We start from the raw sequence: 25,278 nt of genomic DNA, 5'->3' as shown, positions 1-25,278 counted from the left end.
TATGGATGGACTGAAGGAGAAGATGAACAAGTGGAAGGAATGTATGGAGACGAAAGGTCTGTAGGTGAATATCGGAAAAACAAGGGTGATGGCAAGTGGTAAAGCATGTGGTGAGGTGGAAAGAACTGGGAAGTGGTCATGTGCTATGTGCAGAAGGGTGTCGGAGTAAACTCAATTCAATGTACAATGTGCGCTGAGTGGGTTCATCAAAAATGTAGTGGTTTGAGAGGGTCATTAACCTGTGTGGCAGCTACATTCAAGTGTAAGGTGTGCACAGAGGGAGCTGCAGATGGAGGAATGTTGAGTTGGATCTTGGAGACGGTGTGAAGCTGGAAGGTGTGAAAACATTTTGTTACCTAGGAGACATGCTGAATGGAGAAGGTGGATCAGATTCGGCAACGGTTGCTAGAGTGAGATGTGCATGGAAGAAGTTTCGGGAACTGAGTGGCGGCTGACGAGGAGGGGAGTGTCGTTGAAGCTGAAGGGAAAGGTGTATGCTGCATGTGTGAGAAGTGTTATGATTTATGGGAGCGAGATATGGGTAATGAACGTAGAGCAGCAACGAAGGCTGGAAAGGGTTGAAATGCGAATGGTTCGGTGGATGTGTGGAGTATCGTTGAGAGAAAGTAAGCCAAATGATGAATTGCGAAAGATGATGGGGATAGAGCCTGTGATGGATGCTGTGAAAAGAAACAGGTTGAAATGGTTTGGTCATGTGTTGAGGAAGGATGAAAGTGACTGGTTGAGAAGAGTGATGGAAATGAATGTGGAAGGAAGTCGAGGACGGGGAAGACCGAGAAAGACTTGGCTAAAGATGGTCGAAGAAGAAATGCGGGCAAGGGGGTTAACAAGGGGAGATGCAGAAAATAGGGCAAAATGGAGAAGATTGTCATGGGGACCGCAAGGCTAACCCCCGCTCTTGCAGGGAAAATGGCCTTTAAAATGCCTGTTGTTGTTGTTGTTGTTGTTGTTGTTGTAAGGGTGAGGTGCCAGCAAGGGCTGATGGAGAATGGGGTAGGCCACTCAGAGACCACCAGAAAATGGCTTCCCCTAACTGCTACTCAGAGCAGAAAGTAAAATCAACCATTCAGTGGATATTCAATGTTAAATAAATTTAGGCCAATAAAAGTAAGCCATTTCTTTTTCTCCACAAGAGCAAGGCTAATGGTACAGCAAGGTAACATTGACAGTGAGGGTAAGCAGGGCAACAATTTGACAAACCTGCAAGGGACTAATAAATCTTTATCAGACTAATAAATCTTGATGGCTGTCGTGAAAACATTGGAAGTGTTTGCCGGTGTGACGTACAAGAGCTGACATACAAGCACCAGAAGCCTCTGCCGGAAGTCATCAAACAAGTGGCCAGTTTCGCTTCGATGCTCGTTCCATGGTCTGGAGCCCGAATTAACGAGTCAGTCATAAATGGTGGTGAATTAAAAAGTCATAACTGCGGTTGAGCTGGGAGGATCGTGTGAAGAGGATGTTAGAAAGGTGGAGAGAGGTGGCTGGTGAGAGAAGGTGGTGGAAGACTGTTGTGGACAGAGCAGAACAACAAGCAGCTCAGTACCAATAGGCCTCACCCCATATAAAGCGATTTTGAGGAAGAACATGAATAAATAGAGGTAAAGGCAAACTCTTTATGCCAACTGTAGTCATCTCAGGTGAGCAATTTTAGGATACTGATGATAACAAGCTCTCATTTGGCACTCAGCAAGCCACCGGCCCAACCAGAAAAAGCCCGTCCAGAGGGAAATTAATTCCAAACAGATAACTACCAGGGCGCATCACTTCAAAATAAGATTATCACAAAAGTACAAAAGAAAATTACATGATAAAAATAAACCATCTATCGCTTGCAATTTGGGCAGGGAAATATAAATTAAATAATACATGACTGGTGTTCAAGAGTCTTAACCAACTTACAGAGACTGTGACGTTTTCCCAAATAATCGTATCCGCTGAAACATTGTTCTTGCTCCAAGCCAGAAAGGTTTCATTGGATGGATTCGAGGGAGGAACACAAACACACCTGCAAGAAAACAAAACAGAAAACAACAATGAGAACAACAAGGACAATAGATGTGGGCAAAGGCTCTACATAAAGGGGCATCTATTTATTATGTAGGCCCAAGTCGGCTGGAAAACCCCCTTTCTCAGTCTTGTCCACCAATATTCGACGTCTCCGTTCTCATGTCCCAAAATCTCTTCATTCAGGTGACAACTGCACTTCCAGAACTTCTGTTTGCTTCACAGGAACATTCCTCTCTCTCAGGATGTCATCCATCAATCTCTCTCTGGGTATTCTCTCTTGCGGTGGTAGTGTTGCTGTCTCTGTCAAGAACTCCATTCCTCTGTCTATCGTCGTGTATACCCCTCGTGGCCCACTGAAATACTTAAAACTAAGAATTTCTCTCGGCATCCAATTAAATCGATGAATCACCCTGCCTGTGAAACACCAGGATGGCAGTTGAAAGCTGGGTCGGGATTCAAACCCAGCCTAGATAGCTTAGAAGTGAGTGCGTGTACCTCGAGGCCATCCAGCCAGCCCCACATTTACGTCTCTGCAAATGTGGTTCAAACTTGTAACCAACTGTCCTAACTCACTCTTCCTCCTCTGTCGCAAATTCAAGTAACTACCATGCCAATTGTCTGCCGCAGCATTTCGATTATTCCTGCTTCTTTCAGCTTTTCTAAGGGTCTTACCCAATCACTGACTTTTCCAATCCCCATCTCTGGTAATGGTACATCGATCTCCCTTTCTGGACCTGTTATGACGACCTTTCCATCAAACCTCTCCTGTTCCACCTCTGCCCCTCTTGGCTACTAGGATCATGCTCTTACCAAAGCCTGTTAAAACATCAACCTCAATGTCACAGAATCTGGCCGTTTGTACCAGCGAACTCGCAGCAACTACAACCTCCACTCCAACAAAAGGATTGGGCTTCCATCTCCGCTGCATCCGATATCAATCCCACCTGGAATTGCTTTTACGAAAGCAGACTTTCTCTCATGTATCTACCTTTAGGCAAACTAGTAAATATAACTTTGCTAATCTCAAAGCCATATTGTCCAACCAGTCTCCTTATTTCAAGTCGGGACAGTGCCTCATCAAGGCCCAAGTGGCATCACTGCCCATGTTCTCAAATCCTGCTTGGCTGCTCTTGCTTCTCCTCTGTCTGGAGACTTCAGCATGTCCTTCACCTTTGGCCACTTATCTGCCCGGAAGACAGCTACATGAAGACATTACCCCGATTCACAAACAGGGTGCGAACACAGATCCTCTCAAAAACAGACCGGTACGCTTACCTCAATTTATAAGGCAAAATAATGAAATCCATCTTCACTGCTGACATCAAGCGTTTTCTCTTTCAGAGCCTAATCTCCATCGATCCGGTTGGATTCCATCCCAGTCACTCAATTTTCGATATTGCTGCTGCTTCTCTCTCAGCAATAGCTGGAGGCTCAAATCTAAAAGAATATATCTGTACCATCTCCCTGATATATCTGAAGCCTTCAGCACAGTTCAGCATCAAGATTTCCTTGCTACCTGTGGTAAACAAGTCCACCTCCATACGTGGCTTTCCAATTTCCTCCACTCGTAGGGTCACCGCATTGCTATCAATCAAAATGCTTTCCTCTCTCCTCCCTGCCCCAATGCAACGTCTTGGGCCAATTATTGTCCCCATAAATGCTTGAATTAAATACAATGTACAATTTTTGCAGATGACTCCACATTATGCCATATAGCATCCCATCTCACCAAAAGGCATAAAGCAGCAGCTGAGCAACTCACAACCTAACTGGAATTCGATGCCTGTCCAACAAAAGAACACCTGTTTAAACCTGGAAAATGCCAGTCTCACTCTGTCGCTCTGGAAGGATTGGCAAGCAAATAGACCTATCAATATCTATGGTCAGTGACTGGAGGAGTATCATGCTCTCAATCTTGAATTTCTAGACCTCACCATTAGACATAACCTTTCCTGGGCTGACCATATCGCAAAGCTGGACACCAATACCAACAGCAGAAAGGACAACGGGTCTCATTTCAATTCAGTCTTTGAAGAAGAAAAAAACCCCCCAGAAGTATCCAAAGCCTACAAGGCGTTTGTCCAGAGCTCAATGTAGACCGTTCTCCCCTGTGGGCTAGTGCGGCAGTGACCCAACATCACATCTGTCTTTCCTGAATTGTGTGGCATCTAAAGCTCTCAGCATTGGAATCTCCCACAATGTCGCCAAAACACAAGGCTTATTGCTCTCATCACAGACAGGATGTTGGTTTATTCGCTTCTCAATCTCCTCCAGTCTTGCTAACCTTGCTCTCGCAGCCCTTCAACAATCCCAAGCTAACCCGGAGCATGTTACATTATTCCTGTAACCCGCTCCTGGTTAAACTCCCAAAATCCAGGCTTGCTACCCGTCTCCTCTTTTCCCCGTTTGTGAAACTACCTCCGTCCTAAAGCTGCTCAATCACATCCTTCAAGAGTTTCAAGTACACCACCACCTCATGCCATCTTCCTTCCCCAACCACAATATTTTCCACCCCCCGTTAACCCGACGCTCTAACTTGCAGGTTTCTGTGTTGTTTCGCAAACTCCCTCTCGTTTCTTGGTCATTCAATCCCTTGATTGTTGCATCTGGCTGTTGCCCCACTGTCATTTTTATGCCTTTTTGCCCTGTTAACTTGCCCGACCATGGGCCGAGAATCCCGTATCCTAAAATGGGGGAAAGGAGTCAAAATGATTTCCTACCTGCATTCGTACTAAATTGACGACCTATAAAAGCAAGCGCCTGCCAGCACCAAAACAAATGGGAATCAGCTTCACATTTATAAAGAAACATCGTCGTGACATGAAACTTGCGTCAACGACATACGAGCTTTGTAATCCCCTGACAAGTATTTTTGTCAAAAATTTGGTGCAACAGCCAAAGAAAATAATTCCAAATTTATTTTTTTTTGCTAATTTTTTGCTTTTTTGCTAAAGCGAAATGGTCCAACGCTCTTCTCCCCCCCCTCCTCCCCCCCCCTTCCCTTCCCTCCACTCTCCTCCCACCCCCACAGATTTATCTACACCAACTTGCAGCAGCTTCAGTGATCGTGGATATAATGCATCATTTCAAGCATTATGTTTTCTGTACAATCTGTGCCTTGACAGAAGTAGACAAGTTTAATTGGAGCTCTAATAAGGTTTAAGAAAAACCAAAATTGAAACATCTCGTTACCATACATGGTCATACAATTGTCACATTTCATTCCCGTGTGACTCAAAGGCCATAAAAATAATAACATTGCACTGTTTCTGAATTGTTCGCAATTTTGAGGTGTTGGGTCAAACACCAGGTTATTTTTTGCCGACGTGAAGCAATGCGTATTAACACGGTACCATAAATCCCGGTGGCGAAATGAGGTTACTCAACAGGAAGATGAGGTGCAAGGCCTGCCCCGAACCACAATATTTCTACCTCTTAACCACATAGAGTGGTTGGAAGCTGAGCAGCTTTCGATCGCCTCACTTCTGGTCATGCCCCACCCACCATGAACTCTGACAACAACCGCACTTTTCCACATTTACCCAGTTTGCCATTTTTGTCTGCTTGGATGTTCCTCGTCAACTCAGTTCCTTTGTCCTGTCTGAATCTCCCTTCGCTCCATTGGTGTGTCATCGTCACTGCTCTATCATTCAGCCCATCCATGAGCCTCAATCTCAATTAAAATTTTAAAGAAAATATTTTTAAAAGGTCCCTCCTCAAGGTCTTGGTACTTTAACTATTTTATTTATTTATATATTTTTTAACATTCCAAGGACAACTGTAAACTATATTGAATGATTTTGTATTCCAGCTTCAAGACCACCCTTTATCTTTTCCACTCACCCCATTACCTTCCAATTTCACCCTCCCCCCCCCACCTCCTCCGATCCCCGTCCTCTCCGACTCCTCCATAACTCACGAGTAGCTTGTCAGCTGGTTTATCTGCAAGTTCATATTGATTGGGTACTTGTGGCCCAAATGCACCAGTTTCTCAAGCGATTCATAGATGAAAATCAGGCAGATGAGGGAGGCGAAGGCCTCCTCTGTAAACCGAGTGATGTAACAGACGAGTGAGCTGGCATCCGTTGCAACCAATACCAGGCAAAGCACAGACGTCCAGAGGCCGATGCACGAACGCAGCGAGAGGTACGACAGACCATATTTTCTACAACAGGGAGAGAATGACATCAAGAGAGGAGTGAAATCAGGTCTGAGTGGCTTTAACATTTAGATAAAACTTTAGAAAATGCTTTTCAACTATTTTCTAATTGGGTGAAAAGGTCAGGGTCAGGATATATTTTCAACTCATCGTTTAAATAGACCAATTAAAAATACCTGTATATAGCAATCAGGGAATGTTTGTTCTAGTCTCAAATTAGTGTAGCTGGAATCAAGGAGCGACTTAGTTCCTCACAGATTCTGGTAAAAAATATCCACTTGAGAGATTATTTAATATTTGTCTTAAGGATACATTGGACAACATGGTTGATGGTAGGGATACCCAACATACATGCAGATCTTGTACATTATTTTTTCAAAGACCAGGACCGGCCCTGTGCTGCCGAGAATAGTGAGAGGCTGCCCAGAAAAAAGAGAGAACACAAGGCCGGTCATGGATGCTCCAATGAGAGATTCGATTGCGCTCTGTAAAAGGGTTCAGGGATTGAAAACAAGTGGAGAGAGGGAGGGAGGGGAGCGGAGGGGGATTGTAAGCAAGAAGTATGGCTAGGGCTAGTCTGGCTTGCCCACAAACATGCCACCATTACTCTCGCCCGTCGGGATATGCCGTGATCCTTACTAAAGCCGTGTCATAAAAGCCAAGGCTTGCAAACTGGAGACTACTCTCCCAAAATGATTAGTTCTCAGCCATTTGCACATTCCACGTGCATGAAAAAAAATATAACTTCAAGGTTACGTTCCTCCGGGCAAAGAGAAAAAGGCAAAACGTGCAGATGAAACAGTCACTGCATTGAAAAGTAACGAGAATTTAGTCCAAGTCAAAAGGGGAATTTAAATGATGACGAGGGCAAGCTATGAGGGCAGTAAAATGAGGGAAAACAAAAACAAAGCTAAGCACTCTAATGAGAATCTAAATAAGACAAGATAACCAGAGTTAGAAACACCTTTAAAACATAACGAGGCCAAAAAAAAATGAGATTGAGGATATTTTGCTGTCTTTCCCGATATTGACACTTTCATATTGGGAATTTGCTTGACGACAGATGTTGGAAGATTTGACAGACCAATAGAAGGGCAGAGGTGACCAGATGAAAAAAAAGAAGAAGCACGAATAATATGGGAAGCATAGTGGCGATGAAATGGAGTCAGTGGCTCAACAAGAGCAGCAGAGATCAGGAGTGGGTATTGGAGAAACTGAGGTGGCACTGGGAAGCAGGAAGCAGTGTTTAAAGGAAGAGAAGAACAGAAAACAACAGACACACAAAGTCAGACTTAGGCCTCACAATGTTGTCATCTGTAGCCTCTCCCAGCAGACCGCCAAAGGTGATGACCGGAGACATGCAGGCGCAGTAGAGGAACAGGAAGGATGCGACGCACTGCAAGCTGAGCGCGTCACGGAAATCACTCAAGTACCAAGGCACCTTGCGTTTCACATCCCTGACAAGGCCTCCAAACAACCTGGAAAGTAATATTTAGCAACCTTCATACAAACTTTTTTGGTTCAAATTTGACTTTTCTAGAATTCTTACAACTTACTACCCCTCATAGAGCAAGTGCAATGAATACAATATGGCAGGATGTGGGTAGCTGCGAGGGGGCGGGAGGCAAAACAACAAAAGGAGAGGGTGTGGAAAAGTATTTAAAAAATAAATAAATAAAAACATTAAAAAAGACAACTGTGGAGCAGTCATCAGATGTGTTTAGATGTGACTGGTCTATAGAACTAATATCATCAACCACACAAGCCTCTCCAACCTCACCTGCCTGTTCTCTGCAGCTCAGGACCTGCCACATGACTTTCATGTTCCGACTCAGCCAGTGGGGGCGTCCCATTCGGCAAACTTGGCATCTTGCGCTTCTCCTGCGATGGGGCATGTTAGCCTCAAGATTCTGGCTGAAAGAACCTCTCTCCGAACCCGACTATCAACAACTCTACTAGAATATATATATATATATATATATATATATATACACACAGTCATGTGAAAAAGTAAGTACACCCCATGTAAAGTTTTGACTTTTTCAACATATTTCAACATACAGCTATTTGATCTTCATTTCAACAATATTGATAGATAAAGGTGATATAATATAACAAATATCATGAAACATTTACATTTTGTAGTCCATTGTATAATTTAAATAAACATAAATGCAAATTTTGCATGTGGAAAAAGTAAGTACACCCAATGAAATGTTTTTTAAAATCTTTTTAACATATGTGGACATATCAATATTTGATCTTTATTTAAACAGTATCTATAGATAAAGGTGATCTAATTGAACAAAAAACAATGAAAAGTTGACTTTGCAATAATTTATTCAACAAAAAATTAACAGAGATGCCATTTCCTTCTGTGGAAAAAGTAAGTACACCCTTGGCTCTAATAGGTGGTATTGCCCCCTTTGGCAGAAACAACCTCAAGTAGGCGTTTCTTATAACTGTCTACCAGTCTCTGACATCGACTGGGAGAAATTTTTGCCCACTCCTCCATGCAGAATTCTTTCAGCTGTGCGATGTTTGAGGGGTTTCTTGCATGCACAGCTCGTTTCAAATCCCACATGTATATAGGACATATGTACACACACGTATATAGGGCAGGTAACACACACACACACACACACACACACACACACACACACACACACACACACACACGTCATCTGTATTGTTTTGATGAAACTAAAGTTCAACAATTATTATCATAATCGTCATCATAATCCTCGTTTTACAGCCGTTTCCACGCTTGCATGCGCAAGCCATGATTCACCAAATCTAGGCTGCACGATCTTTGTTGTCATGATAATCATAAAAATCATGATAATCACGGCTGCTTTCTCGGCTGCACGATCCGATGCTGGCCCTCTTATTAGTCCAACTCTGAAATCATGTCTGAGGAACTCATTCCATGTTTTCCTCGGACGGCCTCAAGCTCTCCTTTCATTCACATTCCTACACCTCTCCACACAGATGCCCTCCCCCATCCTTTCCACGTGTCCGAACCACCTCAAACTACCCCAATGCATAACTTATCTCTTAATTCCACATCTGGTCTTCTATCCTTCAGTGTCACATTACACATCCATCTCACCATTCTCATTTCATTTTTCACACCTCCGTTCATCCTCTTTTGATTGTCCAGGTTTCACTGCCATACAACATCGCGCTTCTAACGCAAGCTGTATAAAATTTTCCCTTTAGTTAGAGAGAGATCCCCTTTGATGTCAATAGCGGTAACAACTCCCTAAACTTCCTCCAACCATTTCTAATTCCTGCAATCACTGCTACCTCTGCACCACCACCTGCAGCAATCATATCACCAAGGTAACAAAATTTATATACACATTCCAGGGATATGTCCTGCCAGTTCTCTGCAGCTCAAGACCTGTCACATGACCTGTCTGTGCCGGCTCAGCTCGTGGATTCAACAATATAAACTAAACTAAAGTTCAAACTAAACTTAAGATAAGCTAAAGTTCAACAATATTGCTCCCAAAAGAAGGAAGGTCAACACACCTGGGATGGCACACTCTTTGGTGGCTCAATGCGGATCGAGGGATCCCACTCGCCTGGAGGCAGCACTGTGACTTGGTCGAGGAACTCGTCAATACCAGACAGCAGGTCTTTGTGGTCCTTGGCCTTATAGGCCACATCATGGAAAACCTGCAGCAAGCGTCATGACGAGGGGAGTCAAGACGAGACTCATTAACCCAACTCTGTTTTTGAGTCAAGTACAGAGATAAGTTAATGTCACCGACCTCGTCCGACATAAGGGTTGCGATAGATCTACCAATTTCATGGTACTGCTGCGCTTTTCCTGTTGGTCCCAGCAAGATGAAGAGGAAACTGCAGGGACATACAACTAACAAATGAGGTTGTGCTGGAGTGGAAATGCAATGCAGAGGTTCAAGTTTGTTTATGGTAGGATATTTAATGGCCAAAGACGAGGCACAGATCCATAAGTGGAACTTGGGCAGGTGGAGGGAGCAAGAGGGAAAGTCGGGGCTGTAGCCCATCCGTTTTAAGGTATTAGGTGTTCAATACTCATTTTACAAATCCAAATTGTGATAAATGTTTAAAATGTGGAAAATGAGCAGAATGGGAGCAGAGATTATTTTCCTTGTTTGCCAAGAATGTGACAGTAGATATGCGAGCATGCGACAAACTGCACCGAGATACCTGCACATGTTTATTAACCATTATTTTATTATGAGCGGCTGTCGGTCCCAATAGCGATGCCATCGTGCATTATGGGATGAAATGCTTAAACCGATTTTCTAAACAACATATAAAACATTTCAACAATAAAAGACACATTCCAAAGCTTTTCGGTTAGCTTTCAGGGAAAAATCATGAACAGAATGAAGCAATAACAGAAAACACGTTTAATAGACACAAGCTAATAAGCTCAGTGTTCGTTGGTTATTATAGGAGGTATGAGTAACCAATACGACAGGGGGATGGATCATCTATCGACGATTCATAATTATTGATCCACGGGGTAAATATGTTCAAAACAAGTAGTGTGCGCACAAATTCCTTTTGACGACAAAGTATTGGGTCATTTGACCTGATAAATGTTGCCTCCGTGATGTGGAGGTGTGAAACACTGCGTGCCTTGCTCAGGATTCGGAACCAGCTTTCACTATATTGCTCTGCACAACGACGATTACTCAAAAAGATGAGATCCAATTACCAAAACACGGGGAACAACCGCAGTACTATGTACATTCTTACATGTCAGCCATGGTTGTCTTTGTCCAGTTGATAAATGTTGTTGGACATCGAGAGGGGCGTGTTGTTTGATGTGATCCGTCAATCGCAAAGATGTACGGCCCACGTACAGAGCTCCACATCGGCAAATAAACTCAGAAACACCATTGCTAGATTGAATGATAAGCAGTACATCCTTACAGATTGACGGAAGCAATCTGCGAATGGTGAAAATTACTGGTGGTTGAACAGCACACACCGTCTGCTTCATTTGATTCTGGAACCGTTGAGACCCTTCCTTTCCAAGATAAACGGAAGTACACCGGACATCAGGTTCAACTGTTTTTTCATTTGATCGACTAAGGAACTTGTGCAAGTATCCATTAATGACTTGCTCAGGATATCCATTATCGATGAGGATTGTCCTAATGGTCAGGACTTCATTAGGGAGTTTGCCTGCTGAGCAAATCTTCGTTGCTTGATTGATCAAAGTACGAATCAGTCCAATCTTGTACCTAGTGGGACTATAAGAGTCCCATCTAGTATACTGCCCAGTAAATGTCGGTTTGTAATAGACTGTTTTACTGAAAGTGTTCAACGATTTGTCCACCAGCACATCCAGAAAGGGGAGTACCCCAGAGCGTTCCATCTCCAAGGTGAATTGCAAGGATGGATGGAGAGCATACACCAGAGAGCAACAGCAAATATGTCATCTACATACCGATAATAAATGGTTGGGGCTGAAATTGCAGAATGTATAAATTGGTGAACGCATGTCGTTCATGATACCCAACAAAAATATTTGATAGGACAGGACCTACAGGGGATCCCATTGCTAGGCCATCGATCTGAGTGAACATAGTCATTAAAACTACATTCCACTCCTCGTGTAGCCATATTCAATAGTTCAACAAAGACGGGTTTAGAAATCGGTTGCATCAATGAGTTTTACATCACTGTCCATACGTTTGATGAACAAACTGGTTTTACCATCTGCTAACATTCGCTGTTGTAAATTAAAGATCCAATTGTCCCTTTCCCAAGAATAGGCCACTGTGTGACAGCCCTCTTCATGGAGTTCCAGCGTATGACTGGGAGTGAATGTCTTGATGTCTTGAGTGTTTGGGCAATGTCTTGAGGATACCGGATTGAGCCATCTCACAGTAACGAGCAGTATCTGGCCCAATCTGCATATAGAACCATCTCAAATTTATATGTGGTATGTCGAGGGTGGGGATTGATGACTCTCAGGAACATTTGTGAGCTGTCTATACAAGCGGCAAATCAAAACCGAGGAGAGAGTGGAGAAGAGCCAGTTAAGACCCGTCGCTTCACTGACGGAAATACCAATCTTTGCTGTAATGGATAATCTATGGAGGAAGAAAAAAAAGGGTTCCTGGAATATCCTGCTCTCCGTCACATGTTGGCATTTACAGTTGACATGCATGTCCATGTAAGCATTTAAAAAAATAATTTGGGGATCTTTTTTTTCTTTTTCTTTTTCTTTTCTTTTTTGGGGATCACAAACACTCCCGAGAGTTACCCAAATAGTTGGATTTATTGAAATCCGTTAATCCGTTCTCAAGTTACAACACGACAAACAGACAAACAAACAAACAGATAGACAGGGCTCCTTTTGTATATATATATATAATATTATATATATATAATATTATATATATATAATATTATATATATATAATATTATATATATATATATATATATATATATATATATATATATATATATATATATATATATATATATATATATATATTTACATATATATATACTGAACATCAAAATAAACTTATCACTATCATTTAATGTGCAGCTTTACAAACACGCTTCTTCAATTGTAATGGCTGATTATGTAACGGGAACTTCACTTCAATCACCTGGTTGATCAACAATGGCATGCTTGAGTGGTTCTTTATAGGGATCTTTCCCTTTAAATAATGACCCTCATAATGAAATCCTTCAGTTCTCGTGGTTAGACATTCATTTACTGCTGTCTATAGTCACTCTAGAGGCTTCCGACAGGGAAAACAACAAGAAAATTCAGATGCCACGGCTGACATCTGAACAACGTTTAAGGGCAATTGGGATGCTTGAGGCTGGTGTAAGCCAGCGAACAATTGCCCACCGTCTGAGTCCAGATTTTGCCTCCATGCTGCTGATGGGCATCAACGGGTATGGCGTAGAAGTGGGGAAGGTATGCATCATGCTGTATTCGCCAGATCAATCGTTGGGGAGGACCCAGTGTGATGGTATGGGCTGGCATTTCCACCCGTTTCAGGACACCTGTGGTCATCATCGAAGGCAATCTCACCAGTCAGCGTTATGTCAATGAAGTTTTGAGACCTCATCTGCTGCCATTTCTCCAGGCTCATCCTGACTTCGCAGTTTTCCAGCAGGACAACGCTCGACCCCATGCTGCTCGCCTGACCACCAACTTCCTCCAGGAACAGGGTGTTGAAGTGATGCCTTGGATGCCTTATTCCCCTGACCTCAATTCCATCGAGCATTTATGGGATGAGCTTTGTCGACGTCTTGCATCGAGGAGATCAACGGCTGTCAATCGGCAAATGCTCATTCAAGGCTTGCAGGAGGAGTGGGACAGACTTCCCCAGGACCGCATCAGACGCCTGGTACAGAGCATGTGTCGGAGGTGTACAGCCTGCATCACGGCTCAGGGAGGACACACACAATATTGAGGACTGCTGTCATTCTGTCCTTGACTGTTAGGAGTGTTGCGTCCATTCCTGTGTCATTTTGTTTTGACTGTATTCAGGTGCGTGCCTTTGTGTTGCAGTGCTGTGACTTTTGTTGCACCACCCCTTGTGATGTTCATGCTTTTTGCTTTTTTGTGATTGAGGCAACGACTTGTTTATTGACATGTGTTTAGTAAAGATAGCTGAACTTACATCTGTGTTCAAATATTTTTCATTTTTGCGTGGAGTATTTCAATGAGTGTCCTTCTAAAGATTTGATAAGTTTCTTTTGATGTTGAGTGTATATATATATATATATATATATATATATATACAGTGGTACCTCGGCTTACGAGTGCCCCAACGTACGAGTTTTTCGGGATACGAGCCGTCGCTCGGGCGGTTTGTTGCTTTGGGATACGAGCCGAGATCCGATGTAAGAGCTCAAAAAATTTATTTTTTTGAATTTTCCGGTTGTGGCTTCCGGTTCCGGTCACGTGGTTATCTTGCCGTGAAAGCATCTCTGCTTGGATATAAAACACGCAATCGTCGAAATACATGAGCGAGGAATCTCCTTGCTCCAGCCGGTGACGTCATCGGCGGGGATCCCCGCCTCCAGAGTGGCTGGTCACGTGACCGCCAAAGCGTGTCGCGCGTGCGGGTATAATGAGCTACACCTGTGGATCACGTGACCACGGAAGCACGCCTCGCTTGAGAGGCATGGCTTTCGGTTTGCGTTTTGCTTTATAAGGCGCGATAAATGGGCTTTTGAGTGTTAGCGGTTCATGGCGTTGACGGTCAAAAACCCATTACATCAATTTTACCAGGCACTGTACAGTAAGTACAGTGGACACCAAATGCACGGTGGAAGGCTAGAAGTAGAAGATCGTCCAAGACAAGTGAGAATAAGCCATACTTTGGAGATGACGTCATTCGCTGGTCCGATAACCAAAGATGTGGTATAAAAAACCAGGTGAGCTAACAATGCAGCAATGAAGGAATTCGGCCAAGGCACCGGCACACAACGACCTACCTACATCGAAAGACTCAATGCCAATGGTGACAGAAGCCAAGACGGCCGGCTTAAACACCGCCGAAAGACCACGGTGTACCAACTTACGATGCAGAACATCTTGCACTTAATATGATGACAACAGGTGCCATCCTCTGACGTACCATTACAGGTACAGGTACAGTACACGTGAGCACAGAGCAAAAGTTCACTGAAACCGAGATTAAGAAAAAAGAAAAAACACCTCGTGGTCCGTGCTCGATATCCGAGTTTCAATCTTTTCAAACACATGATGCTCTCGGTCACGGTATCTCCTGCGAGCTGCTTCTCCTTCAACCACACAAACAACAACTTCTCCATATCTTCATGGATAGAGGTCCGGAGCTTTGAAATAATCGTAACGCCCTTGGCTGGCGTTATAGCCTTTATGGACTCCTTCTGCTTCAAAATCGTACATATCGTAGAAGGAGTACGATCGTACTGCCTCGCCAAGTCGACAACACGCACACCTCACCTGGCATGCTCTTCTCCTCTGCTTAATAAAACCAGTTTATTTCTTTACATTCTCTTGTATTATGTACAGTATATACGAGGTCGTGCTTGTTTATACATTATTTGTTATTTATAAAGTACATTTTTGTTATTTAAAAGCACCTAACAAAAAAAATTGGTGTTTTTTTTTTGAGGCTGGAACGGATTAATAGCATTTCAATGCATTTGAATGGGAAAATTTGCTTTGACTTACGAGCGATTTGGCTTACGAGCTCCGTCACGGAACGGATTAAACTCGTAAGCCGAGGTACCACTGTATATATATATATATATATATATATTATTTTATTTATTTTAACCTGGTGTTATTTTAACCACTCGACAGAGGTTCAAACTCAGGACCCCAATAACACCAAACTCTGATGAACATGGTGAACACATATATATATATATATATATATATATACACCATGTGGTTAAAATAACACCAGGTCGGTTGACTCCGCCTGTCATCCTTCCGAGGTGTGCAAAATGAGTACCAGTTTACTGGGAAGAAAGAGCCATTTGAGTATTCTGTGTCGGAGTGGTGACCCATCCTGGATTGCTCCCCCTAGCCAAGGAAAACTGCTTTGGCAGCACTGTCCGAGGACGTGAAAGGAATGGTTCTTCTTCTTCTTCTTCTTATACATCTTCAACTTCCTCCTCTTCTTCATATTCATCCAGAGACTTTCCAAATAAACATCAAACTCAAATTGTTATGCTTAACCCATTTTGTCACAATTACGGTTATATGTAGTATTAAATAATCATCATAAATGAAATACTGTCGGACCTTGACATTCACAGTCCCAACATTCGTGGACCCTGCATATTCGCAGTTGATAAAATGTGACCTACTTCTCTATTTGCAGCCCTGTGCTTCGCATATTCGTGGTTTTTCTGACCTGCTTTGACATTTTCGGCCCTGTACTTCACATATTCGTGTTTTTTTCATGGGATCTTTGCTTTTCCCTTAAGAATGACAAACTGCCAGGAAACCTACCCCCCCTTTTCCCATTGAAACAATGCCCCGACATTCGTGGATTCGACATTTGCGACTTTTTCAGGAACATATCCCCCACAAATGACAGGGTTCTCCAGTACATCAATCAAACTGGCGGTAATGTACTGTGATGAAGTAAAAAGCTTGTAGTACTACAGTGGACGTGAATATAAAAAGTGACAGTTCTGTAGTTAACTAAAGTAGCACTGCAGTAAAATACTACCATGTTGTGTGTTCCCATTTTGCATATGGTTTCCATGTTCTTCCAGTCCAACTGCAGTCTGTTTCCATTTCATATTAAAATTACTATAGTAGAACTTTAGTGGCCTCGAATTGCACAACAGTAGAGTCCAATAATAGTATTGTTACGGTTTTTAGAACCTTCACTTTGTAAATTTAGTAGTAAATTTCCTGTGTACATTTCCCCTTAATTGGCTGTTAATTGATCGCACCTTAGTTAGTCCATCGCATCACGTAGCAAATCATAGGCTTCTCTCTATAGTTATTTCTTTATTACGTGTATCAGTTAAGGCTGTGTCTCCATTAGTTGACCTTGCGCTGCACCAAATGAAATAAGATAGATCCCCCTTTTCAAATTCCCCAAAGCCTCCATTTCCAACTGCATTGCCTCCATTTCCAACTGCATTGCCAACTGCATTTCCAACTGCATTCGCCGCCATTGCCATGTGCTCTAACTCGGGGAAGAAGGGCGTGGCCCCACCTCGTCATCAAGAGGAGGAGTCAGCCAGCCCCGATCAACCAACGAAGGATGAGTGGGTTTGGCTTGAGAGGCGTGACCAAGGAACATCGGGAGGTTCGCGAAGATTTGAGGGTGTGGCCTATATAACCCATTGAGCGGAGCCCCCACCTCAGTTGAGAGTTCTGTGGAGATGCGTAAGGGAGCAGATGAGTGAGGGACCGCAGGTGCGTAAGGAGGCAGATGAATGAGGGAGCACGATTGAGAACGCATGAGTCAGAGGACGCGCATGAGGCAGAGTACGCCTGAGGAAGCTGCCGGTGTAGAGCCGAATACGTGGAGCTGCCGGCTCCTCGCTGCCAGCCCGGAGCGGAGCTGTTTGCCCGGTTTCGCCTCGACCCCAAAGCGTGGATCGGAGCGCGCGCTTGGAGCCGGACCTCGACGCCTACCATCTGCCTGGACCTTTCTCTGCCTTCCCATACCACCATTGCCATTTTCTCCCATTCGTGTGAGTGAGTTCGTTCTGTCTGTATTGTCCTGGGGATAAGTTAAGCCTGTGTAGATAAGCTTGCTCTGTGTCCTTCTGCTCCTTCCATTTTCCGTATATTACGTTGAGGTCTTTTCTTCTCTTTGATTTTGGTTTGTGTAAATAATTAATAAATACCTGTTCCTCCATTCTTTGATTTCTTCTTTCTCATCCGATTGTTTTAGAGATTTCCCCATTGAGTTCCTGTGGTGCGATTTCGGCCAAAGCTCCGCAATCGGGTTAGTCTTTGTTAAACGGCTCGGATTCCGCAGCTCGCTTCGCTCGGCGTAATCCATAATTACACTGCGGTCCGAGCGAGAGTATCTCCTTGCGTACCGGAAGGCGCTGGTACTTAGGTCATAGGAAGGATAGGCCTAATACCCTATCCAGCGCTGACCGGGCGTGACGTCATACTTCCAGGACTGGGGGAATCGGCCAGTGTAAAAGACAAGGGGATTGACCCCCCCTTGGTAAGGGGAGCGCCGACCCCAGATCCGTAACAGTATTTTATGGTTATAATACTACTATTGGATGGTTGTACACATGTCTGTATAAGATCCAAGATGCCTCTTTGTCCTGGAGGTCAGCTTTGACAATTGATCAGCCCTTTATAGGTCATGGAAGAATGGTCGTCCAAGGGGCTTCAAATAACCAAGTGATAATTCATGTGATTGAACCGTTTCAGATTTTCTTCAAATGGGTAGAAGAGCATGGGGTTGCAGATTGCCCATCATGATGGTTGTGACAGACTTTCCAGCAAAGAGCGGAGTCATCTGCAACGACAAATACCTAGTTTTACGAAGAGGCCGGGAGCTCATGAATGTAAACTGGACAGGAATAGGGCCCAAGACACTGCCGAGACAGACACAAGCCTATCCAAGATGGAATGGCCAAGCAAGAAGCCAAATTGATGATTTGATTAGTAAAGAGTTGGAGAAGAGGTAGGCCTTGAGATCTGCAGTGATTATCGATTTCAATACCAGACTGACTACAACAACGCTTACTGGTCTGTAGTTCAGAGGCTGGCTTGGTATTCCTCTTATGGATAAGAATGACATAATCTACCTTCCATATTGATGAATGGTAACCCTCCAAGGAGGAGCTGCAGAAGAGCAGTGTTACGTGCTCCTCCACAAACCCCGGTCACGGTGTACCTCCGAGCCCCGAAAGGAGTCACGGCAGAAAGATGCTATTATGTGTGCCAATGACCAATGGTGAAACCACACCAATTAGTCGTTACAAAACCCAAGTATTGTATTAAAATCACACAATAATAACAACTTGCGCAAGTACAAGAAAACTTCAATTGCACAGCAAACACCATATAATTCCTATGATGGTACCACCAGTTTCTTAACTCAATAACTCACGGTACTCCACGTGAATGAACTGTAACACCCCCAAAGTCACTGTCACGACACCAGGCCAAAGTCGATCCACGCTCCGGTGATCACAAGAAAAAAGGTCGTACTGAGACCTGAACCCAGGACGGCTGACAGTCGACGCTGCAGAAGAGCCGCTGGGTGAGGTCGGGCCAACGTCGGTCAGGAAAAAGTTCACCCAAAAGGCGACTGGGAATTCAAACCTTCGGTTCACCAGACAATGACGCTGATATGAACGAACAGCAGTTCCCAAGCGGAGAACCGCGAATTCCCAAGTGAAATCCACGACACACACGAGAACCAGGCTAACGGCTGGTGCGAGGTGAAATGGTGGACGGGCCCGTAATGGAGGCATACCGGCTCTCCCGCAATGATTCACTTTCGGAACCAACAGCAAAACCCGTCACGCAGGTTTATCTGCCCCAGCAATAACGACACTGTCACAGGAATCCCTTTCCCGGGGAAACCAATATTCGCTCGTGACCAACGTCCACCAGCGTCCGCTCGACACCTCGAAGCAGATCGGCCTTCCTTTCCCGATCTCACTTGATCCGCTCAAGCCTCTTCTTCTTCTTCTTCCGGTTTCTCCCGATCCATTTCGTTTTTCTTTTGAAACACGAATTTTTACCTTTGAAGACAGTTATCTCCATTTCACACTCAAACTCTAGCAATAATAGTATATGAAACTAAAAATGCTTACAGTGGATGAAAACCACAAAGACGGAAGTGACGAATCCATAACAGCAGTGAAAGAGGTACAACCAGTTTTGATGTACAGGTTATGAGGAGGAATGCACTGATGCCATTGGGACCAGATGTTGATGACGAGTCAGGGTTGTGAAGATACTTCACCATCTTGCAGGTAAGAAACGAACTTAAACAAGGAAGTTGCCCATAAAGCTTTGCAAAATGGAGCAAAGGAATGGAAAGATTGAAAACGAGTTCCTTTTCATCATAGACACAATTTATCGCTCATACTCAGAGCAGATGCTCTACCCACTACACCACCGAGGCTTGTGCTCATGAAAGCAAGAACCTTGCTCATCACTTCACTTATGTATGAACAACAACAAAAAGTTTTTAAACTTGTTTATGCTTTGTTGAGGCCAAGATAACTATTGCTCTTTCAAATGACGACTATGTTTTGATGTCAAGCTTTGTGTACTTATCTAAGTATATATTATTTAGGACTTTGGTGTGATTTTCTGCAAATTGCGGTCCAATGTGTCAGAATGTATTTAAGCCCCCACTCATCCTCCCCCCATTTTAGAGGATCCCCCACTTTTTATACTCTGGATCTGTGCCAGCAGACCATGCACTTTTTGCCACAAATTTCCCAAAGTACACGATTTGAAGCCGATAAATGCACTTCATTAAAATGATATGCAGAGTAATAAATAAATAAACGAATAAAAAAATAAAAAAATACATATAAAATAAATAAATAAATAGTGCTGATTGAGGTGATAGCAGTTATTTATAATTATCATTCTAAAGTTATTGCATAACAGATGTTAGTATCCACCGTGTCGGGATGGGAACCTCTGTAAGACCCGACAGCAGTACAGCAGGAGAGAGACGCACAAAGGAGATGACTGGCCGCTCAAGGAAGTTCAACTCCCCAACCAGCACATTGGAGGCCTCGGCACCATGTGGGATCTTCCGTAGGAAGTTGAGGTCCACCTGTTGGAGAACGAGATGAATTGCATTATCAACCACAGGCAAGGAAAGCATAATTAGTACCCCTCGTATCATTATGAATCATTTTCAGCCGTGAATATTGTGTAAAAGACGTTCCTATTTCTTGTCGAAGAAAATAAATTACAGAGAACTTTTCAAAGCACATTTGTGAACCGAATCTGGGAGGAAAACGTTTCGAATGTTTAAAAGATGTACAACTGTAAAAGCATTGCGGGTAACAAAGAACAAATCTGCCTGCACTTCAACACACCAAGTAGCAATGATAACGGCAAACACGGGGGTATGGCTATCCAAAGCACCAATGCAAGGTAGAGGCTTGACCACAGGATGCTCCATCGACCACAGGCATGCGGGCTGAATGTGCTGACCCCTTTGAGGGATGGTGTCAGAGAGCTTAGAAAGGCTCACTTACGCCTATAGCGGGCCACTCCAGGTTAGTTGAGACACAGCTGCAGGGCCACAGTGCTGTCAGTGGCTAGTGGGCATCATGACAATGGCACACAACGGGCACAAAGCAAAAAAAGAGAAAACCCACACACACAAAAAAAACAGCAGGACACTCAGTTCATCACAGAAGTGAAAGAGAAAAAAATCCCAAAATAATAATAACAATATGCTACTTTATGACTGTGGGAAGTTATGGCCAGGTCCCAAGCTGACCCACTTTGATACAACTCCACTTCAATCAGACACGTGACCCATGATGTCCTCTTTATAAAACTGAATTCAGAATGGGAGTCAAAAAATTCATTTCAAAAGAAATCAAAATAAATAAATAAATACATTAAAAAGGTTGCAAGACCATGGGACATACGACATTTAAATTATCAAACTATATTTCCAATGACTCATTGATCATGTGTGTGAAGTTTCACACCGATCTGGTAAGCCGTTCTGAAGAAAATAAAATTTAAAAGTTTATTCTTTAAAAACATATGGCTGCCAGACCATGTGACGTATGAGGTTTAAATTTACACCCCATTTACACCTACATTTACACATGACCCAAGGCCAGTAGATCATGTGCATGAAGTTTCGCATTGATCTAGTAAGCCGTTCTGGAGACGGTTTTTTAGAGTTTTCATTTTCAATCCAACATGGCTGCCAAACCACATGCATGAAATACAATTAAATTGGCTATCAGGCATTGCAAACTCCGAATGTAGACCCATTTAGATCCGAATGTCGACTCCATCTGAATGCAAATAGGTTGCATTTGGTTTTACACTTTCAGAGAAGACCAAGAGTTTGCATAGAAAACTGTTAAAGAGGCAAACAAAAGGTGGTAGAACATCACCTTCACAAAGTCCACGGTACTGTTCTCCCGACTCACAGGTTTCATCTCCCCCAACCTCCCCTCCACATCCAGGTGGTTTGGAGCCGAATGGGGGGACAACAATGGACCTAGGCAGGGCAAAAGTCGACATAAAAGGGGGAGTGCACATGTTCTGGGACAATGCCCATGTAAAGCACTGTGTGCCAACAATCATTCAATAACAGTTACCTTCAAGGTATCATGTTCTAGCCAATTTCTACCTTTTGAGATTAATGGCACGACTTGACTTCCTGTCCCCCTTTCAACAAGAACATCCGTCCCCATGCTCGGGTGCATAGATGAATTATAGTCCACCTGTTTCCATTTTGTCCCACTTTGTCTGTTGAACTTTTGACCTATATTGTTCCGCTTTTCCAGAGGCATTGGTAGCTGTTTAACAGACAAGCAAAAGTAAAATGTGTGGAAACTGGGGTACGTTACTGAATGGTTCTCCACAAAGGATATGATTTTTTTTTGAACAAAATACGGACAGCATAGCAGTCCGAAAATGCAAGAGGCACACGTATATGGAAGGGATGTCAGAGGCAGGTGTTTTCACTCTGCGGTCGAGTGCGGCCAGGATTTTAATGGTTGTCGGCCCTATTAACCGCTTATTTACACCTGCAGCACCATCATAGAGCCAAAGGGAATGAATGTGCACAATGCAAATTAAGACGAAGAACAAATGGCCAATCAGTATTCAGAAAAATGCCTGCAAACATGATGACACCGTGCTGACAGACAAGAGTCACCACCAATGCCATGTTGCGCCACATGTGCTAATTACAATCACATATTACGATTGCCATGCAGAAGGGCCAAAATCACCTAAAAGCTGCTTGACAAGAGTCAATAAATAACCTTTTATAACAGCAATGTTTCCCATAGCTGAACTGAAGTTTCACAAATCAAATGCAGCAACAATGATATGTCCAAGTGCTATATCATGATTTGTTTCATATTAATAGTCTTATCGAGTTATCGTGCAGTCACCAAAAGTATGGTGATACTTTGCTACTTTATTCCATCGCAAGCAGATAACCCGGTTGCACCAGACTGTTGTGAGGAATTTGTTTCCATTTGTGTGTGGAAAATTTAGGGAATTTGTTTGGAAAGTCCTTCGCAGCATAATGGAAGGGACCTGTTGAAATTCTATGGAACTAGGGCATGCCCGTACTATATATATATCTAAAATTATATCCCCCCCCTCTATTTACATGAAATGGTTTGGTCCAAAGCGAACGGCTTGCGAGTACGGTGACAATCCCCCCCCCTCTATTTACATGAAATGGTTTGGTCCAAAGCGAACGGCTTGCGAGTACGGTGACAATCCCCCCCCTCTATTTACATGAAATGGTTTGGTCCAAAGCGAACGGCTTGCGGAGTTTGGTAAAGAAATCGCCATAACGTGCACAAACGCGCAGGAAAGCGAAAGAATCGCAAATTAGTTTTAATTAGTTTTAAAACATAGTTTAACGCCAACATAGCGGCAACATAGTTTGCCAACGTGAAATAAATGAATACGCTCTCAAATGTGCCGTCCGAGGCAGAGTCTGTTCGGCACGTTCGGCACACGTGATAGCTCGCTGCTCTCTGATTGGTTGAATCGTTTTTTGGACATAGCTCGGTAACTACTTGTCCGATTAATATGAAACCTTGAAAAGGCACATCCTCGGGTCCCCAGCAATATACCTGGCAAGTTTAAAGTATATCGAACCCGTGGTTGTCGAGAAACAGCGGTCACAGACATACAGACATACATACATACATACATACATACATACATACATACATACATACACACAGAGATTACTGGAATTATAGATAGATGAAAAATGTGACTGCAAGTACTCAACCACTTTTTTTTTCCCAAGTCTTCAAGCCCCCCCCCTCCCCCCATACCCCCCAGAAAAGCAAAAGTGCATTCTTACATCAATCACATTGACAGACAATACAAAATTGCATTACAAAGATATTAAACAAAGGCATTCTGACAGCAGACAGACAAACAAAAGACACACACACATAAATATATAATATGTACATTAACATAATACATATACATATACACACACACACACACACACACACACACACACACACACACACACACACACTATATGTATACAGACAGACAGACAGAGAAATAGACACACACACATATTATAATATACAATTTGTACATTAACATAATATATATGTATATAAACAAACACACACAGATAGATAGGATAGACAGACAGAAACACACATGGATAGAATGATAGATAGACAGACACACAGATGGATAGGATACATAGATATAGAGAGACAGACACATTCAGATAGATGGACATGCGTGTGCCCCTCTCTCAGTATTGGTTGGAGGCCCTTAATCTCAAACAAGAGGTTAGGACTATCTCCCTGGACATATCTCAGGCCTTCGACAGTCTGGCATCCGACTTTGCTTGCCAAGTTTCCATGTATTGCATTCAAGGCCACCTTCATTCCTGGATTTCTGTTTTCCTGGATCTCTGTTCGGCTGCACACAGCAACTGCACCTCTCTCTGCTGATCTTGAAATTAATAGAAACTGGTTTGATAAATGAAACATGTCCTTCGATCCTAGAAAATGTCCGTCTCACCCTGTCTCTCCAGAAGGATCGTCAAACTAACACACCTGTCTATCACCATGGTCAGCCACTGGAAGACGTTCAGTCCCAGCCAATAGTAATTCTGGGTAAATGAGAGCTGGCTTCATGAGCCAGCCACAGACTGGGTATCCTCCATAATCAACGTCTTTCCTTGGAAAATCACAGCTACTTATAGTCTCCAATGCTTTTGTCCATAGCTCAATGGGGCTCTGCTCTCCCCCTTTGGGCTAGCCCTCCAGCGTCACATTTATCTCTCTCAAGGATTCTGTTAAATCTAAAGCTCTTAATATTATTGGAATCTCCCATGATGAGGTTGAAGTACAGTGTCTGTTGCTTTAACATTGCAGGGAGGTCAGTGGCTTCTGTGTATTCTATGACCTTCTCTCCGATGATTTCTGTGTATTCTATGACCTTCTCTCCGATGATTTCTGTGTATTCTATGACCTTCTCTCCGATGATTTCTGTGTATTCTATGACCTTCTCTCCGATGATTTCTATGTATTCTATGACCTTCTCTCCGATGATTTCTGTGTATTCTATGACCTTCTCTCCGATGATTTCTGTGTATTCTATGACCTTCTCTCCGATGATTTCTGTGTATTCTATGACCTTCTCTCCGATGATTTCTGTGTATTCTATGGCCTTCTCTCCGATGATTTCTGTGTATTCTATGACCTTCTCTCCGATGATTTCTGTGTATTCTATGGCCTTCTCTCCGATGATTTCTATGTATTCCACGACCTTCTCTCCGATGATTTCTGTGTATTCTATGACCTTCTCTCCGATGATTTCTATGTATTCTACGACCTTCTCTCCGATGATTTCTATGTATTCCACGAC

General features: G+C 43.2%; 1 protein-coding gene across 4 annotated transcripts in view; it reads right to left on the bottom strand.

Annotated features, from left to right (window-relative positions):
* LOC137429915 (electroneutral sodium bicarbonate exchanger 1) overlaps positions 1–25,278 on the bottom strand; it is a 192,901-nt gene that overhangs the window by 25,118 nt on the left and 142,505 nt on the right. For all 4 annotated transcript variants that reach the window (XM_078779969.1, XM_068120285.2, XM_068120286.2 and 1 more), the window contains exons 7-15: positions 21,789–21,895; positions 20,316–20,473; positions 9,970–10,057; positions 9,728–9,874; positions 7,971–8,071; positions 7,494–7,668; positions 6,542–6,675; positions 5,951–6,196; positions 1,924–2,029 (exon numbers count right to left, since the gene is read on the bottom strand). In XM_078779969.1, the coding sequence (XP_078636095.1) occupies positions 1,924–2,029; positions 5,951–6,196; positions 6,542–6,675; positions 7,494–7,668; positions 7,971–8,071; positions 9,728–9,874; positions 9,970–10,057; positions 20,316–20,473; positions 21,789–21,895 (1,262 nt within the window). The remainder of the gene's footprint in view (positions 1–1,923; positions 2,030–5,950; positions 6,197–6,541; positions 6,676–7,493; positions 7,669–7,970; positions 8,072–9,727; positions 9,875–9,969; positions 10,058–20,315; positions 20,474–21,788; positions 21,896–25,278) is intronic.

Source organism: Myxine glutinosa, chromosome 6, assembly GCF_964187855.1.
Source record: "Myxine glutinosa chromosome 6, kmMyxGlut1.1, whole genome shotgun sequence".
NCBI lineage: Eukaryota > Metazoa > Chordata > Myxini > Myxiniformes > Myxinidae > Myxine > Myxine glutinosa.
Note: the sequence above shows the minus strand (reverse complement) of the source record. Positions and strands in the feature narration are given on the sequence as shown.